The following is an 18,308-nucleotide window of genomic DNA, read 5'->3' as shown; positions in this document are numbered from 1 at the left end:
TATATTTAAGAGTTAATATATGGTTTCTTTCAGTAATAAAATATGGAACACTTTTTTTTTTTTTCATGATATCCAGACCCTAAAACAAAGAAGAAACATTCATGCTGAAAAGAGATCAATGTACAGCATTAGGTCAGAAATAACATATCTTGATTAAAACTCCAGGATCTTACTGTGAAACTGTACATTGATTAACCATTCACTTTTTCCTTTTATCCACACACTTAATTTTCAACATCTGGCAGTGAGTGAAATACAAACCCGCATTATCCAACACTGAAGCAAACCAAAGAGCCTCAGTGTATCTCTTACAGTCCATCCTTCTGACAGGCTCTAGATACTTGTCTTCCAGAGACAGGTTGCTCTGTGTCTGGGATCAGCACCATTTCTTACGCATGCAGGGCACAGTAGAACGTCGCATTGCAATCCTGGGTATTTCATGCCTGGTAATTCATGCAGTGTCCTCTTTGCAAGTCTCCATGTCTCTCTCAATGGGGCATATGCACACATTTCCAAACAAATAAGCTGTTATTTTCAGAAAGAGATGAAACAGTAAATATAAAACACTACAATACTGTTAAAAGAAATGGCTAACAAAATCAAAATTTCCATTAAAAGTATAATGCTTGAAAACAAATCTCAGCATATTTAGATTTATTAAATCTTAACTGTTTATATTAAGATCTGGGCTATTCATTTGGTTTCAAATATACATTTATATAAAACACAGAATAGCAAGAACACAGATAAAAAAACCTGTCTGAACTTCAGCTTTAGACTGTCCAAGCCCACTGCTGTGTACTTTTTAACTAATGAAGAGGATACATACCTGCAGTCATCCCCTCCAGCACTGACCACATATCTATCTCCACTTGTAAATCGAATATTAGTTAAGTGGGCAGAGTGGCCTAAAAATCGTTTGTGTTTTGCCTGGAGAAAAACAAAACAAAACAAACCAAACCAAAACCAAAACCAAACCAAACCAAAACCAAAACAACAAACCAAAGACCAAGAACAAAATGAGGAAGTCTGAATACTTTTTACTATTCTAAATCAAATAAGGCATGCATATTTGTATCTACCTTCTTACTATATCGTTCAGAATGCTCTATAGCTTTTCAAACGTGAAAGATCTCCTGGAGGAGAACTACTATTGAGTTGCAATGCACATTGTCAGCAAATGAGACAGCACCTGCAAACTGGGAACAATGCTCAAGCTAGCTCAATAAAATGAAATGTATCTTGTCACATTCTCAACCTCTAGATTTTGTGTATAATCCTAACACTGAATAACAAATATTCCATTTTAAGTGTGTAAACAGTTTACACTGTGCAGTCTCAAATCCTGAAAATTAACAATGCTAGTATCTGTGAAAAATCTATAAACTCTTCATCCATGGAAATACAGAGATGGGACTAGAATTACCAGCTGTACATCTCATCTGTCAAACTGACAACAGAGATGTGGAAAATAAAACTAAGGACTTTGAGGTTTTCAGTATGAAGATGCAGACTGGCAGACACCAGCAAGAGCTATTCCAGAAAACAGTCAGAAAATTTTGAGGTGAAGCAAGCTTACCAGACGATAGAGCTGAAGTGCATACACAGATGCATTTAAAAGCTACACATTTATAAAAGGCAGTATTTCCACTGTATACCTGCTAGAAAAAAAGCAATACAAGACCATAATATCAACAGTAGTTATTGTTATAACAATGCAAAAAACAAGTTCTTACAAATTTTTCAGGACATGGAAAGTCAAACAGTTTGACCATGCCAAAGTCATCGCCTGTTACAAGATTGATTCCCGAGTGAGAGACACAGGCACAGTTGACATCAGCTTTTTCAGCATGCCTGGACCAGATTCCAATTACTTCATCCCCTAGGACACTGAAACAGAAAAGCAAGAGATTCTTTTGAACAACAGCAATAACAGAGTAAGGAAACAGTAAGCAACTCTCATATTGTAACTGGGTTTACAAAAAGGTAATTTTCATATTTTCTCTTCACACATACACATCTGTTGTAGGTTTTACTCTGCAATTAATTTTTTGCATTATCCCATAGCTGCTTATGAAACTGATGCAGTGATATAAGTTCCCAAAATAATACAGCCTGTGACAACACTAAGAAGCAGAAGCAAAATCAATAGTACTAATACTGTCCAGTATGGCATAAGGAAAATTAAAACTGGTATGTTTTCATTGTAACTACGCTTTGTTGACTCTGTAACATTTTCATACCAATCAGATTAAAAGGTTCCTTGAGTATGGTGAAGCTTCCTCACTACAATCAGAAAGAGAGAAGATTGTCTATTTAACAAGAAACATCTTAAGATTCCAAAACAGACATTTACATGAAATTTCCTTTGCAAAGCCTCTAGAAGAGCTGCTTTTCATTCAGCTCTGCTCATGATGTACACACATACTTTTAAGAATGCACAGAAACAAGCCCTTTATAGTATAATTTGTTAAGAACTGAGTGATTTGGGAATTTTTCTGTGACTTTTTCCATTCAAATCAGAGCACAGTACACTACATTAAAAAGCCAATGCTTTACTTCAGACATCCTCCATTGGCTTGGAAAGCACCAGTTTGGGTTGTTTTTTTTTTTTTTTGTATCAAAGTGGAAACAAAAACAGATTATGTAAACAAAACCCAGAAAGCTAGCAAAATGAGTTTTTTCAGGCCCCTCTTAGTCCTGTCTTGCAGTAAATAGTCAGGATTGCTCAAAGCAGCTCATATGTGGAAATTTTTCAAGTATTTATTCTCGCTTTTTGTCTGAAGGTGCTAATCAGGCTAACTACTGAAGACAGGCAAAGGAGCCTGAAAAAGGCCCAGAAAATCAGATCTAGATACAACATAAATTATTTAAATGTGAGATAAAAAACTGTGTAATTCTTCATGTCTATTTTGAATGACATATACTAACATATTTTTAAAGTACTGTTGTATACCTTTGAATATGCAAATGTTAGTAACAACTTTAATATCATTAGATACCATTAGTATACTACTGTAAATAAAACTTGAATTATCAGTCTTACATTATCTTTTCACTCTTTGATATCTGTTCATTTTCTCTGTATTCTTATGCCCAAATCACTATATTGAAGCAAACAGCACGGTATTCCAGGATGTTTCCATAGTGCAACGAGAAACTACTGAGGCTGGTAGAGATGTACCAAAGGAAGCCAGAGTTACACAGTGAGTAGAAAGGCACACATCAGAGAAGTGAGTTTTTATCATCAGATGTCCTCATTGGTCAAACAGCTCATGTTCTGTACTGTCTTCTTCTGTACTGTACTTACCTGATCTGTTGCTGGAGCAGATGGGTGCACTAAATGAAAATACCTGACTGAAGGGATGAATTATGCTTTTAAACAGTTGGTGTTTCTCCTGGAAGTTACAAGTTTTTTACCAGGTGTCAATATGTGGATCGTTTACCTTGTCCAAGTTGCCCATGTTATTCTGTCAATCAAAGCCTGGTCCACAAGCTGCTTTCCTGAAGGCACTTCATAGACTTGCCTTTTGTAAGACCCAGTAGAGACCTTTGAGATTACCAGAGAATTCAGAATACATCAACTTTAATTCTGAAGGGCTTTGAAAAGCATTTTCTTGATAGGTATCTTTCAGCCTCTAAGTAACAGCTATTAATAAAACTTGCCCAACAAATTGAAAATTCTCAAAAATCTATACAAGCATAAAGCAACAGTAAGAAGCATAAGAAATCTTAAATTTTAAAATATTTAATAAAAAAAGTAATTGAAACACCTCGTATTCTGCACACATTAATTCTCTCTACTGTGTGTTTGTATGTATGTGTGTGTACAAATAAGGCAAAATAAAGTCATCTTTAGAACTGACACAAAGGTACTACCTCTCAGACTGTAGAAGTTGATTTGATAATCATATCATGGCTTAGGTTGGAAGGGACCTTAGAGATCATCTACTCCAACCTCCCCAATATGGGCAGGGATGCCTCACAACTAGACTCAGCTGCTCAAGGCCTCAATTGAAGAGGATATCTTTCTGAGGGGCTCATACTGAAGAGCAGGTACTGTAAGGTATTTCTAAGGTAATCCTTTGTATTTACTGCTTAATTCTTTTCATTACCTATGTTTCATTTATCTGCTTGGAAAGGACCTGCTTTACAGAATCTAAATAAAAGGAGACATTTTTTCTAACATTTATGCCTTGCCAATTCTGTTAGATGTTAGATGTTGCTGTACAAAATGCAAATCAAGAGATGAGAGAAGTTTACTCCTCCTCTGAGATGTGAGCAAAATATAGAAAGCAAAGTGTGCCTTTGTTGTGATTTTAACAAATGTCTTGATCCCTGTTGCTGGGAGTTGTAACACCATGATTTTGGTGCTGCTCCACCATGGCCAGCACTGAAGCAATGTGCAGTGCTACTATTCTGGGCAATGATACAAATAATTCACAGGTCTCTGGAGCTTAGAGAATGACAGGCTGTACTCCTTTTCTCTTTTAAGACAGCCCATCAGCTTCAAAGACGTAAAAGGGCAGGGAGACATATTACAGAGATTTTGGAATGTTTCTCATTTCTATGCATATTTCTTCTATATTTAGTATCCAAGATAACTGTTTCTGTCATCCAGTTATCACTACAACAAAGTAACAACAGTAACCTACTACTCCAACATTGAATCACAAAACTGAGCAGTTGTGAAGGGAGAATACTTGCAAAGTATCTGTCATGAGTATGCTTTCCACTGAAAAACAAACAATTAACTGATACCTGAAGATAAGAGCTATCTGCAGAGAAGTCCATCTGGATCACAAAACTTGGGATATCTTTGCAATAGCTGACTCGATTTAGTGTGGGACCAAGTGTCAAGTCATAAAAGTCCACTGCATTTTCACTGGAACCAACTGCCAGGTAACGAGAATCTGGGCTAAACCTGAAGAGATAAAAGGGTTTACTTTAACATAGTTGGCACAACAGATTCTAATATTCGAGAAGCATGGACAAACTTGCATTTCAAGTATTTGCTATTCAGAACTAAAGAGGGAGGGGAGTATTTTTTCTCAGGAAAATAACTTTTGAAGCAAAATTTTCAGGGAAAGTATATGCAGTAGAAGGTGTCAATAATTTTGGTACAGTTGTCCCACATAAGTGAACTGGGAACATCTCTGGAGTAACTGCTCATTATCTGATGAATGACTCTTTAATGCTATTCTTGCAAGGCTCCAAACTAGAAAAGTGAAATGCTGTAAACGAAGAAATGACCTTCTAGATGAAAAGTCCTGAATAAAAAGATGTGAAATGAAAAGCTTTTATCTGCTCAGTGTATCTCTGTAGAGTGGTTTATTCCCTCCAGTTTTCCCTTCTAGTCTTGAAATTAAGTAGCTTCCTGAGCTGAACACATTCCCCACATCCCTTTTTGCATTAATAGGGAAGTTTCTTGATTTTTATTATATCCAAGACATACTTTGGGACAGCTTTCCGATTTCAGCAACTCCCTAAAAATTGAGCAGGGCTCTCCTGCCTTCCTGCAGTAAAGTCCCTGTTGGCTCTGTTTCTCCTATTCATCCCACTTTGCTCTCCAAAGTTTTTCTTAGCTGATCATGATCAATTTATCTCAGAGGAACAGTCTTGTCCTCCACTCAGGAAACAGAAACAAAATTTTGCTTCTGCCAAATCACGTCTAACAAAACACAACAAAGAGCAAACTGACAGAGAGGCAACACCATTGTCTCTCACAAGTCAGTCTTCATCTGTAAACTTCTGATGTCATTTTACCTCCTACACATCAGCTCATCCTGCTCCTTTTGACATGCTGACATCTGCCCCTTGGTTGGTATGGTCTCTTCCTATTGTCCATTTACTTCCCCATTCACCCTTCATTTTAACCAACCCATGGCAATATCATCTGACACTGCCCCTACTGTACTGCCTGTTTTTTGACTGATTGCTATCTCTTATCTTCATGTACCTCCTCCTTCCTTTTTATTCCTGGTATCAGAATAATCACAGGAACTCCACAATTCACTCATCAGTTTCAGCTCTCTGAAACACCATTGCAATGCTCCTCAGAAATTTAAATTTTATTTTTAAACATCATAATAATACAGGTTTCTAGAATACGACAACAGATCATGGCGTTGTATTTTCTGACCTGATATCTTGAATAGCCGATCTTCTGTCCCTTTTTTTTCCCCAAATTTTTAGAGAGGTCACAAGCAAGATAATAAATTCTCCATTTTTCATGCCAATAGCTACCATATCGCCTTCTGGGCTGTAGCAAACAGTACGAGCTGCATGCCCTAAGCTGACTTTGTTCAGCATCTTCTGTGAAGAAATAAAAACCCAGAAGAGTAAGTGCTTCCATTTGCTCATGTTTCAAAAGCAGCTTATCACAGAATCACAGAATGTTAGGGGTTGGAAGGGACCTCGAAAGATCATCCAGTCCAACCTCCCTGCTGGAGCAGGATTACCTAGAGCAGATCACACAGGAACTCACCCAGGTGGGTTCTGAATATCTCCAGAGATGGAGACTCCACAACTTCCCTGGGCAGCCTGTTCCAGTGTCCTGTCACCCTCACAGGGAAAAAAATTTTCCTCATGTTTCCATGGAACTTCCTATGCCTCAGCTTCCACCCACAGCCCCTTGTCTTGTCATTGGGCATCACCAATAAGAGCTTGGCTCCATCCTCTTGGCACTCACCCTTTACGTATTTATAAACATTAATGAGGTCACCCCTCAGTCTCCTCTTCTCCAAGCTAAAGAGCCCCAGTTCCCTCAGTCTCTCCTCATAAGAAAGATGTTCAACTCCCTTAACCATTTTTGTGGCTCTGCGCTGGGCTCTTTCAAGCAGTTCCCTGAGGTCCTTCTTGAACCACACCCCTTCTAATATACCCCAAGATAGCATTGGCCTCCTTGGCCACAAGAACACATTGCTGGCTCACGGTCAACCTTCCATCCACTAGGACTCCCAGGTCCTTTTCCCCTTCACTGCTCTGCAACAGGTCAGACCCCAACCAGTACTGATACATGGGGTTTTCTTTCACAGCTGCAAGACTCTACCCTTGCCCTTGTTGAATGCAATTACATTTCTTGTGCTAACAGTTTGCCACTACCATACGGATTAATTATGGAATATAGCAAAAAAACAAGTTTCAAGTCCTCAACACCACCACAGGTCTAGGATTTTTATTTGGTTTTATTTCCTAAACCACACCACCTACCTTTTCAGCAATATCCCAGAGTCTTACTGTGCCATCTTCTGCAGCAGAAAGGAAAAAATCTCTGGAAGGATGAGTTGCCAGACCCCAGATTGGCCCATCCATATGACCATTAATTAGAATGTTACATGCAGCATTTTTCTCTCCAACTTCAATTATCTCAGCATTTCTTGTCCCAACGAGGATTTTCCCCTTGAACAACAATGAAAGAATTATCCCTGATATAATACACTAATTACTTGTGATGAACACTAATGAAGATACAATCCAAAGCAACAGTTCTGTCAGGAACACTTGCTAAAATCAAGTAATCAAAAAATCAAAGATAATTAATTTTTTAAACTCTTCAGTGACTCATTGAAGTTCAAAGTCATCTGTAAATCATGATGCTACTGGAATTATTGTTTGTAAGGCAGATATCTGAAGTGTGAAAAGGAAACAGAGTATCAATCCTTAATTAGTCTTTAATATAAATATACACTGAATAATAGCCTAAGTAAAAGATGTCTCAAAGTAGTTCTTTCCCTGCTGTGAAATCAGTTGCAGACACCTTCTAGCTCACCCTTTAATTTCAAGCACTGAGAGGAGGCAATTTATCACTTATTTAATGCTTCAGATAAATTCACAAATAAGCTTTGAAGATGTGATTCTTTCTCTACCTTGCCTCTACAAACAGAGCGAACACAGTCTGTCATCTGTCCTGTCTCTAGTCTGAAGGCACGACATCGTTTCAGCTCTTGATCCCACAGCTTAACTGCTCCTCCTTCCTTTGAACTGTGAAGAAAAATCAGGAACAATCATTAGTATAATGTCACAAGGCACAAACAGGCAGTTAATGTATGAAAGAACTCTACTATTTAATACAACGAATTGTAGACAAGACATTTTACTATGCTTTAAATCATTAATAATTTCTATTTGTTTTTACTGAACAGGTGATGTTAACATGCTGAACCTCCTAGCTAAGTAAGAAATACTGATAAAAAGTCCTCATACTCTTTGCAGAACGAATTGAAAGATGGTCACTGTTGGTTTAGTAGCTCTTAGGGAATTTGTCTAGTCAAAGGAATGGGTAGGTGTATGAACAAACTCCCATCTTATTACTAAGAAAGGCTGAGATTATGAAAATATAGTTAAGGGAAACTAGAAACATGAAACAAATGACAAAAGATTTTAGCTTTTTTTTTTAAATTTCTCTACTATCACTGCTGTGATATAAATGGCAGCTACAGGAGAAAAATCACACCATGTTAATTGCACAAGACATCCAGTTAATAAGTATTAATCATGAAAGCACTAGGTACTTCCCACCCACTTCAAGAGAATTTTTTTTTTTTCAGTAAAGAACACATTAAAATAAAAAGAGTTTCTAAGAGGCTCTGAAGTGAAGTGGTAGAGAGATCATTCTCCAAATAAATTCATGATGATATTTTAGAAATATTAGAAGAAAATAGTTCAAAAGCACAGGCAGAAGTTTTCATCTGGGACTGAATATCAAGCAGGATCTCTAAGAACTATTTAGAGAAAAAGTAGTCAGTGGCCTGTGTCCCGCAAAATTCCATCAGCTGGCCTGTATTACAGCTGAAGCTTTTACATATTTATATATATAAATCATTAGGAAGGCACTAAGAAAAAAAATTAAATGCTTTAAGAGACATTTTGCTTACAACCCCACAAAAGATGTTGCTCTCCCTTAGATTCAAGAGAAGATAGTTTGCTTCTGCCATTGTAACTAAACAGATCCGTCCTTTAAAAGAAACTGTGCATTATGCAGTTTATCATTCTCCTATTTAATCACAGTTTTGAAAATCACCCAGATTAACAACCTCAGCTGAACTTCAGAAGTAATAATCCACCAGGGAATCAGTAACTTTTTATTGCTTAAAGCCATATTTCAAACTAAGTGCTTTTGCCTTCTCTCAAAAATTACAGTGTTGTGATAAGTATCACTGAACCATGTAACATGAAAAAGGGATTTCAAGGCTGTTTTTGATACAATAACTCAGCTCTTTTCAGCTTAAGAAGGGAGAACTGTATCATCTCTTTGCTAATGGTGTATTTGTCCTTGAAGAATCATTACCTGATTGACATAAAGTAGTATAATTGACAATGCAATATAATTTGTTTTATATTTGCCTATTAGTTTAAACCAAAATAATGTAAAGTAATGATAAAATGTCTCAAGAAGCTTGCACATGTGCTTTAGTAAGATGACTGTCATTTAGAAGCTAAAATTACAAAGAACTACTTGTACAGCATTTAGATTCTGATTCATCCCCCTTGACTTTAGGTACTTAAGCAAACTACACATAAGGACCCTAGCAATTCTAAGCTTTCTATTATAATGGATGGACGAAACCCAGGTACTTGAAGCTCACATGGGCTTACCTGCACACTGGAGGTGGTGGCTACTTTTTTTCCTACCACCTATTCAGGGATCCAAAAGTGAGTACTCTTCTAGCACTGATGTCTCAACTGCTAGTGTTAGATGGGATGAATCCAAACCATTTTTAAAGAATACATGTGCATGCAGAAAAATGAAAAAAAAAAAAAAAAAGAAGACTCACGGCCTTTCTTTGCCTCCTGTAACGATCAAACCATCTCTTAATGTGGTATACATTGTGAAAACAGGTCCATTGTGAGCCTTGGCCACAATTCGTATCAACACATGGTCTTTCCAAACACAAACATCTCCACTGATAGTACCTGTAAATGTCAAGTTATTCTGAAAAGGGGAAAAATACACTCATCATCTGATTCTCAGTAGGGCAGGAAGAAAAACATTCAGAAATAAAGGTATCACCATTTGCATTTAGGCTAGATTGCTCTTACTTGCTGCTGTAGAAGAGTAAATTGTGGAACGGGTAATAAGCACCTGCAAATGGCAAGACAATGAGCTACAATATTCATTCTTGAAGTCTGAAACACAGAATGCTTTCTTGTAGCTAAAAGGCTCTGCATTGCAAGAAGAAATGCAATGATAAACTTCAACCATAGGGATATCTGTTTCTAGCCTACCAGATGTGCCAAATGTGGTAAAAAAGTAGAAAACCAAGAATAGTTTAGACATTTCACACATGGTGTGAAGGTACTCACTAGCTTATTGTAACCACTAGTTTATGGAGAAAGCAGTTTGACTTAACACAGAACTAAAAGCTGCCTGTTCTTCTTTACTTCTGCTTCCAGTTTTTGGAAAGTAATACCAAAAAATGTCATTTTCCTTGAAATTTAAGGTTAATTTATTAGCCTACACCTAAAACAGTTGCCCTTAACGAAAGGGGCAATGGGTGCAAGCTGAAATATAAGAGGTTTCATGTAAACACAAGGGAAAACTTTGACAGAGCACTGTAACAGGCTGCCCAGTGAGGCTGTGGAGTCTCCTTTTCTGGAGACATTCAAAACCTGCCTGGATATGTTCCTATGTGACCTACTCTAGTTGATCCTGTTCTGGCAGGGGGGTTGGACTAGATGATATTTCAAGGTCCCTTCTAACCCATAACACTCTGTGATTCTGTGAAAACCATCAGGAACTGGTTATTGTTCAGAACTGTTTTATTCACTTACATAAACGATGCTCAAATTCAGTATTATGTGTACTATTTCAGAGCACCAGTGTGCGTGTATAGATTTGGCAGGAACACTTTTCTTGACTTGAGGTGGGTTGATGTTCTACGCTCTTATTTTAAGGGTTGTGTGTGTGTGTGTGCCCTAATAAATGACAAAATAAGAGAACTGGAAATTAATGTGGGAGCAGATCCTCTGACCATCCTGACACCATAACTCTTAGGCTGTTTCCAACTCCTCTTTAGGAGCACCTGAATTAGCTCCTTCCGAGACAGAATCAAGGAAGGAAAGCATTCCCAGAACTGCTTCCTACAGGAAAACACACCTTGTTTGGCTTTATTCAGTTTGCACATCTATTTACAAAACCCTTGCAAGCTTTGCATCCCCAACAACCTCACACTATGCTCCCCAATATTAAGCATACAGCCTTATCTATTATGCCAAATATCTGCTGCTTCATAAGAAAGTTCACAGAGATTTCTCTAACACCTCTAACAGTTATCATGTGGACAGTATCTTGCTGTTTTGTAGGACTCTCTTAAATCAGAGGTAGCTGAGAGAGAGACACATCACTCTGGAAAAGAGACAGTCTCATCCAAAATGAAACCACAGGACAGTTCCAGTTTCAAAAATCAAAATTAGTAGCATGAATTCAGTCTGGACCCAACAGGAATATCGGCAAGCAGGACAGTAATGCACACAATAGAAGCACCACTCCACAAAAGAAATTTATGGCTATCTGCCCAGCTGAAGAGATGAGTGCTGCTCATACAGAGCAACTCCTGAAACAGCAGAGTAATGGTACTGAGCTACAAGACCTGCATCTGTCAAAAAACAAAAACAAACCCAAAAACCAAAAAAACCCAAACAAATAAACAAAAAAATCAAATCCACAGCAAAACAAAACCTCAGATTACTCATGTGAAGTAATGCATATGGATCATAATACAATCACGCCCAGCTGGGCATAAAGTTAGCCTCCTCTCTACGGTATGGTTCCTGCAGTCTAGGAGTCAGCTCTCTTTTACCTGGTTTAGATACCAAGCAGCATCCAAAGCACCTGTGTTTGTTTAGTGTGAAAACCTACCAATTCATAATCTACTTTTCTCTTCTAAAGAAAGCCAGTATTACTTCTAGCTAGCAGGTAAGTATTAGAAACACTCAACTGAGTTTAATGAAACAACTGACACATTCAGAAAAGATAAAATATTCTTGATTGTATGCATTTTAAAATAGTTTGTAAGGTACATACCGCTCCAAAAGCTACAGATAGCATCGTTTGCATTCTGGCATCTTCTATGGAGCTCAGCAGCCCTTTCTTACTCAGAAGAGCTCTCCCAGCCAGTGTCCAGAACCTCACGTGTTTTACTCCCACAGAAACAAACTGGGTGTCTGAATCTGGTCGGAATTCTGCTACAAATATACGCTGGTTATGACCAGCTCGGCTGGCAATTTTGGCACCTGGCAGAAGGAAAATGAACACTTCTAATTCACTGAGAAAAATAGGTATTTATGCTTTTTAAAAGTATAAAAACTATGGAGAACAACGAGTCATCCAAGACCACAATGGCCAGGAAGAAAAGCACAAACTGCTCCTAAGATAAAACTAAATTAACGTGTAGATTAAAAAAAAAAAAAACAAACCAAATCTTTTAATAAGACCCAGTAGCAAAGTGTAGCATCTAATGAAGGTACCATCTACTTATAATTTTCAATTTCCTCAGGAGTATAAAAGAGTTAGCAGCTCAGATCCAATTAAGTTTCCATCTCTGAAATTCCTATAACTCCTCTGAAAATTCCAAGCTTTGCAAATCCAATTACAAAAGGCTAATGAATTACTTGTCTGCAAATTTTTTCTAGTTATAAAATTTTCTTCTTTCTGCAGAAAATGCAGAAACTGACTCTGCCACATGCAGTCTTAGAAAGGCAATGCTTTTCCAGTCTCTTCAGATGTGTTAAAATCATATGAAGATTCCTTGATGTAAATCCTGCGTGGGCACACTCTGACTGCAATGGCAGTGGACTTTTACCACACATACTTCATACTGCCTAAGACTGTATAATCACATGTTTAACATTGCATCTGGCTCCACAGGAGCTAGCAGACAAGCTGTGAAGGCTCACTTTTTATTAACTTTATAGCTGATCTTCATACTTCTGAGAGATACTAGTTGATCAATAGAAATCTCCAAAGAGAGAGGAAATAAATCATTAAGACTAGAAAATCTGTTTCATAATCTGGGCATGGCTTTGACAGACAGAAAGGAACTGAAGAAAGGAGTTGACCAAATTACTTTAGTCTAAATCCTCAGCTCAGATCAAAGGCAACCTGAAAACATGTAGTATAGCTTAAGACACCAATTGCACTGCCCCACAAAGGAATTGTACTAGCCTCATGTTTCTGCAATTTGTAATTTTGGGGGGATAACTTCATGAGTACAAAAACCTAGCCAGTAATCACACTTCAGAGAAAAGTAAAAAAGAGGAGAATGGAAGATTTCTCTGGGAGCAAAAAAAAGATTTTATAGAGTTTTTACCAAGCAGCAAAGAAATTACTGAACTGAAACAAACAAACAAACAAAACCAGCAAAGACTACAATTTTCTTTAATTATTCTAACCTGGAATTCATGAACTATCTTGATGTTTACACAACAGAGGAGATATATTTAGCAGTTAACAGAATGGGCAAGTACATTTATTTTACTACTTCTTGTACAGCACATAGTGCACAGCATTTATTTGTAGCAATTTTCAATTCACTGACATTTTCATGTTACAGTTGCTCTTGACTCAAGACAACATACCTCTAACAGCATAAACACCTTCTACAAAAACACATTCCTACCTTCTTGCCACTTCCAAATGGTAATGGTATGTTCAGGATCCAGCCCTACAGACAGCAGCAGTTTGCCAGTGGCACTGAAACTGACTGAGCAAACGCCCTTTGAGTGGTAGCACCGCAGTACTGACAGTGTCTGCTTGTTCATTGCATCCCACACATGAATAGAAGGAGCTGTAGCTACACAAACATAAAAACATGCAATTAGCATACATTGTGAAAATGTATAATGATTTACTTACTGAAGCAGTTAGTATTTTTAATAAGACAAAGAAAATTGTTCTGGTCAGATATAAAAAAAATAAATAGAGGAGATTTTGGCCTCCCTTTGGAAATCAATTTATGGCAAACAACATCAAGTAGAACTAAGAAGTTGGCCTCACTACAGGGATGGGGATGAAAACTTGTCTTAACTTGTTCCTAGACTTCTGAAGCACAGGAGGAGCTGGAAAGCAAGCTGTCTTCTGTTTTCCTCCTAAGTAAAACTAAGCATGCTAACTCAAAACGCTTCATAAATATTGAATACGTCATCAAGAATGTAATTTCTGCATGTACCTTTTGGATAACTGATAGCTGTAGAGAAATTAGTTTACAGTGCAAGGCCAAAATCTCCTTGTCTACAAAATGGCCATCTGTCTGAAATGCATGCTCTCTTGGGAGAATGACAGCTGAATAATCAGCTTGCTTACTGATGTAGAAGAACTAGGGTATTTAATTTAGTTTGCATTGTTTAGACTGCAAGCTCTTTGCAGTAAGAAGTGTCATTCTGTGCTACTATTGCATGTGACTGTTTCTATTGTGATGACAATCAAGGTGTTTTTCCAAATACCAATGCCTTCTCCAAAGATCTTGCAAGCTATATATAGTTTGCAGTCTCTGAACAGCATCTAGGACACTTCCAGGACAGGAAGGTTCTCTCTCAAGCCTCCGTATTTCTAATCTCTAGTAAATCTGATGGCAGAACCTGGAGGTTTCTGGTTATTGTTGTAGACTCAGATTCACATACACTATGTTATTTCAGCTCCATTCCCTGTATTTCCAAACAGTTAAATCTAGACCCTCAAAAGAACATAAACCATGGGAAACTGTAGGCACAGGGACATAGGTAAAATTTTAGCCACTTGAAACTAAGTTTTTGAGCACAATTCCATAACTGTTCCAAAACAATCTTTAGAAAAGTAATTAGGAAGATAATTCTTTCTCACTGAAATTTCCTCTCATGGTACCAGCACGCTGTTGCCATCACTTTCTGAGAGGTGTTACAGCATAGTATAGACATGCCATTAAACAGAAAAGGCAAGGCTGGCAACAGTTGGCATGTCTCCTTGCTGTCCTTACGGAAAGCTGAGGGAAGGCAAAAGCTTTACTATGAACCTGAATTTTATTTTTCTCTTCAGCGTTCCCCTTGCTAAAACTCTGTACTGCCCTTGACCTGTGCACTTCCCCTATAACCTTGTCCCAGATTTTCCTTTCAGGTGGCAGGTAGAAACTTTCATCTAGACTTCATGGATAATAATTGAAAAAAAATCTTTCAGAGTAAGATTTTCAGGGCAGAGAACATGGACTCTTGAGTCCTCCTACTTGACGGTGTTCTTCTGAAAGTCTGTCCAGACATTGTGTCCTGCTTGTGGAGTACTCCAGCTGCTTAACATCTGCTCTCACAAAAGAGACTTTCTAAGGTGTCATCTCCTTCTGGGAGAAGTTAAAGCTACCATGGGCTGGTAGGACAAAAAATATCTTCAGTAAGATGAAACAAATCTGTACCAACTCATTATGAAACTTAATTTGCCATTCCAGCCTATTACAAACGTTACTCTTTCAAGAACCCCTGCATCACTGCAGACAACAGAAAATTGAAACTAGAGAAGTGTAAGTTGTCAGTAAGAAAGATGCCAAATAGCCATCAATAAATTTTAAGAAAAACTGAGCAACTTTCTAACAAAAGCAGGCAGCAGCTTGGATTCCAGACTAATGGTTCCTTATAGAAGAAAAAAAGTAAGAGTGCTGATTTCAGGCAGTGACAACAGAATTTAGTAATATGCGTAAGCTCAAACTGAAGTTGTAGTAGGAAAAAGGCAAGTGAGAGAGGGAAAGTCCAGGCATTATATGCAGGACTAGAGATGTTCTTTTATATGAAACAACCATATCATCACTGCTTCTTTTGCACAGTTAAGAAGTGTGGGAAAAGGTACCTATATTCTTCCTCCCATCCTTAGAGTAAGCACAATTTGGCATATTTAAAAGAAGTCAACACACATTAAAAACACCATTGTACATTTGTTCTTTGCAGAACAAACTTTATATCCACATGAAGATTATTATACTTTCTAGGTACACGTGAACACACATTTATGCATCTCTAAAGATGTGTTGCAAGACAGTTATGGCTTCTCAACAATGAACTCACTCACACATGATGGTGATGAATTTTTAAGATTACAGTTGAAAAAACAACATATTAATTAAAAAATAGCTCTGTCAAGACTGTCAAAGACCCAAAATGATACAGAAAAAAAATTAAAATTACATCATAACAAGCATTTTAGATCAGTGGAAATAACTGCATGACAACCATAAATAAATGTGAAAGGTGATAATTTTTTTCACTCAGTCACCTAGGCCTCCTCAATGAAATTATACTTTAGAAATGCATTATTTAAATTATACTCAATTGAGTATCTAAACAAAATGTTAATTGTCAGCCCCAACATGTCCATAAAGGCAGTAGTAGCACTAGAACTCACTAATCACTGGGCAGCAAGAAGGGAACAAAAGCTGGGTTTAAGTAAGTTCTAACATTTTTACTGTTTCTGTATTTACAGTTTGCTGAACTGTTGTGGTTTCTATTCAGTGCTAACAGCAATATGACTGATACAGGGTTTTAATAAATTAAAAATGGATTCACGTCACTTAGTGCTCCATAAAGCTGTACACAGCTAATGAAACACTAACTACACCTGAAGATGTTAAAATTTTATTTCCCTTACCTGACATATCTGCTGAGTCTCCTGTAATGGAAAAGCAGCAGAAAAATAATTAGATCAGAAATAAGATAATCGCTAAAGAAAATATATGCCTCATTTAGTGTAATTTCTTAACACAAAATTTGATGTCATGTCTTTGCATTGCAGGAGCACCAACACCGCTTTTAGTGTTAAAGATGAACAACTACTGATAAAAGGAAGTCACATCAGAAATAAAAATTTGCAGAATAAATATATTTTCATTTCCATTTTGAGTTACAACACAAAAATCTAGTTTTGGTATACGCTGGGTCTCTCTCTTCCAAATTATTTTTTTTTAATCGGTATTTTACATGTTACTGAATGAAGTTTAAAAGAAAAATGATTGCTATTCTGCTAAGTAATGTTTGAGTCTGATCTTGACAGGATCATAAAGGCTCAGCTACTGGGAAGTATTACTGAGACTCCACATAGCAGCATTACAGTTTAAAAATACTTGAAATAGTATTTCTGTAAACCTTTTTAAGTTTTAAATTATAATGATGAAGCTATGTTTGTGCCAGTCATATCAGTAGAAAAAGTAGCTGCACTTAAGTATGGCCTTTATAGAGTATGTACTCCTTAACATCTGTTCAGAATCTAAAAATAACTGTTGTTTGGAGGTATTTTGCTTCCAGTTCATTTTTCATATTTAATTCTCTCCTTAAAAACATGTTTTGTAGTTTAACCCTTAAGTGTCATCTTCTCCAGATTTGTATGCCTTATTCCACATTACCAAACAGTTAAAATTTTTCTACTGCTAGTCGATGTAGAAATGCTTATCAAATAAAAAGGCATTAAGGGTCCTGTGCCTCTTCTTGAGAAAGATGAGCACTAAAGAAAATCCACACAAAGAATAGATTTTCATATTATGTCTACATTCTTTCCATATATTCTGTCATATGGAAAGGTAAACAGGGCCAGGCTAAGAAATACACCGCAAAAAAGCAAATTCCTAAAGACAATAAAAGGTCTGTAATTCCTGCAAATTTTCTTTGTAATCGTACTATAAACAAAAAGCCACTGATGACTTTTTTCCATTTAAGTAATCTGCATTAGTGATTTCTTTAAATTGATATGAGGCCAAACTCATGAAGAAATGAAGCAATTTTAGCTAAGCAGTTACTGCTATCAATGAGTAAATTTTATTAAGACATGCACCTAAAAATCCAAAAGACAGAGGGATGCAAGTAATAAACTCTGACAAACTCAACATTACTAGATGAAAAACAAAACAAACCTACAGGGTAAAAGACCGAATGACTATTCTGGCTAAAATAAACTAAGAGGGTTTTTTATGCTCTGCACTAAGAAAAAACAGTGTGGGTTTGAATCCACAAAGATTCAGATCCACTAAGATTCAGATATCTGGAGGTATGAAAACTGCAAGTGGATTGCAGGAGTACAAAAATTATGCTTAGAAAACTTAGAAAGAGCAGTATTAGCTCAGCTATGCAAATGCACAGTGGGATTTTATGTTTGTTTGTTTTTAACCTGGTTAATTTATAGATCAATTTTAATATTACTATGGAACATAGACGTTTCCCTTTGGAATCTACATCAGTAACACCACTATGGGTTTGGTTCTGCCTAGAATGGTACAACTCTGTATTGTCACAACACCAAGCAGTCACTAGTAACCTGCCTGATGAGATAAAATCCACATGAAGTAACATCTATTCTTGGTTTGGTC

The 18,308-nt window shown here is 37.0% G+C and overlaps 1 protein-coding gene across 3 annotated transcripts in view; it reads right to left on the bottom strand.

Annotated features, from left to right (window-relative positions):
* Positions 1 to 488: 488 nt before the first annotated feature.
* The window catches only part of EML5 (EMAP like 5), a 94,784-nt gene continuing 76,964 nt past the window's right edge, over positions 489 to 18,308 (bottom strand). For all 3 annotated transcript variants that reach the window (XM_054400010.1, XM_054400009.1, XM_054400008.1), the window contains 12 exons: positions 16,601 to 16,621; positions 13,620 to 13,793; positions 12,026 to 12,234; positions 9,777 to 9,934; positions 7,869 to 7,983; positions 7,213 to 7,401; positions 6,143 to 6,315; positions 4,762 to 4,924; positions 3,447 to 3,550; positions 1,737 to 1,890; positions 830 to 930; positions 489 to 525 (listed from right to left, as the gene is read on the bottom strand). In XM_054400010.1, the coding sequence (XP_054255985.1) occupies positions 489 to 525; positions 830 to 930; positions 1,737 to 1,890; positions 3,447 to 3,550; positions 4,762 to 4,924; positions 6,143 to 6,315; positions 7,213 to 7,401; positions 7,869 to 7,983; positions 9,777 to 9,934; positions 12,026 to 12,234; positions 13,620 to 13,793; positions 16,601 to 16,621 (1,598 nt within the window). The remainder of the gene's footprint in view (positions 526 to 829; positions 931 to 1,736; positions 1,891 to 3,446; positions 3,551 to 4,761; positions 4,925 to 6,142; positions 6,316 to 7,212; positions 7,402 to 7,868; positions 7,984 to 9,776; positions 9,935 to 12,025; positions 12,235 to 13,619; positions 13,794 to 16,600; positions 16,622 to 18,308) is intronic.

The sequence above is a fragment of the Indicator indicator genome, chromosome 4, assembly GCF_027791375.1.
Source record: "Indicator indicator isolate 239-I01 chromosome 4, UM_Iind_1.1, whole genome shotgun sequence".
Lineage (NCBI taxonomy): Eukaryota > Metazoa > Chordata > Aves > Piciformes > Indicatoridae > Indicator > Indicator indicator.
Note: the sequence above shows the minus strand (reverse complement) of the source record. Positions and strands in the feature narration are given on the sequence as shown.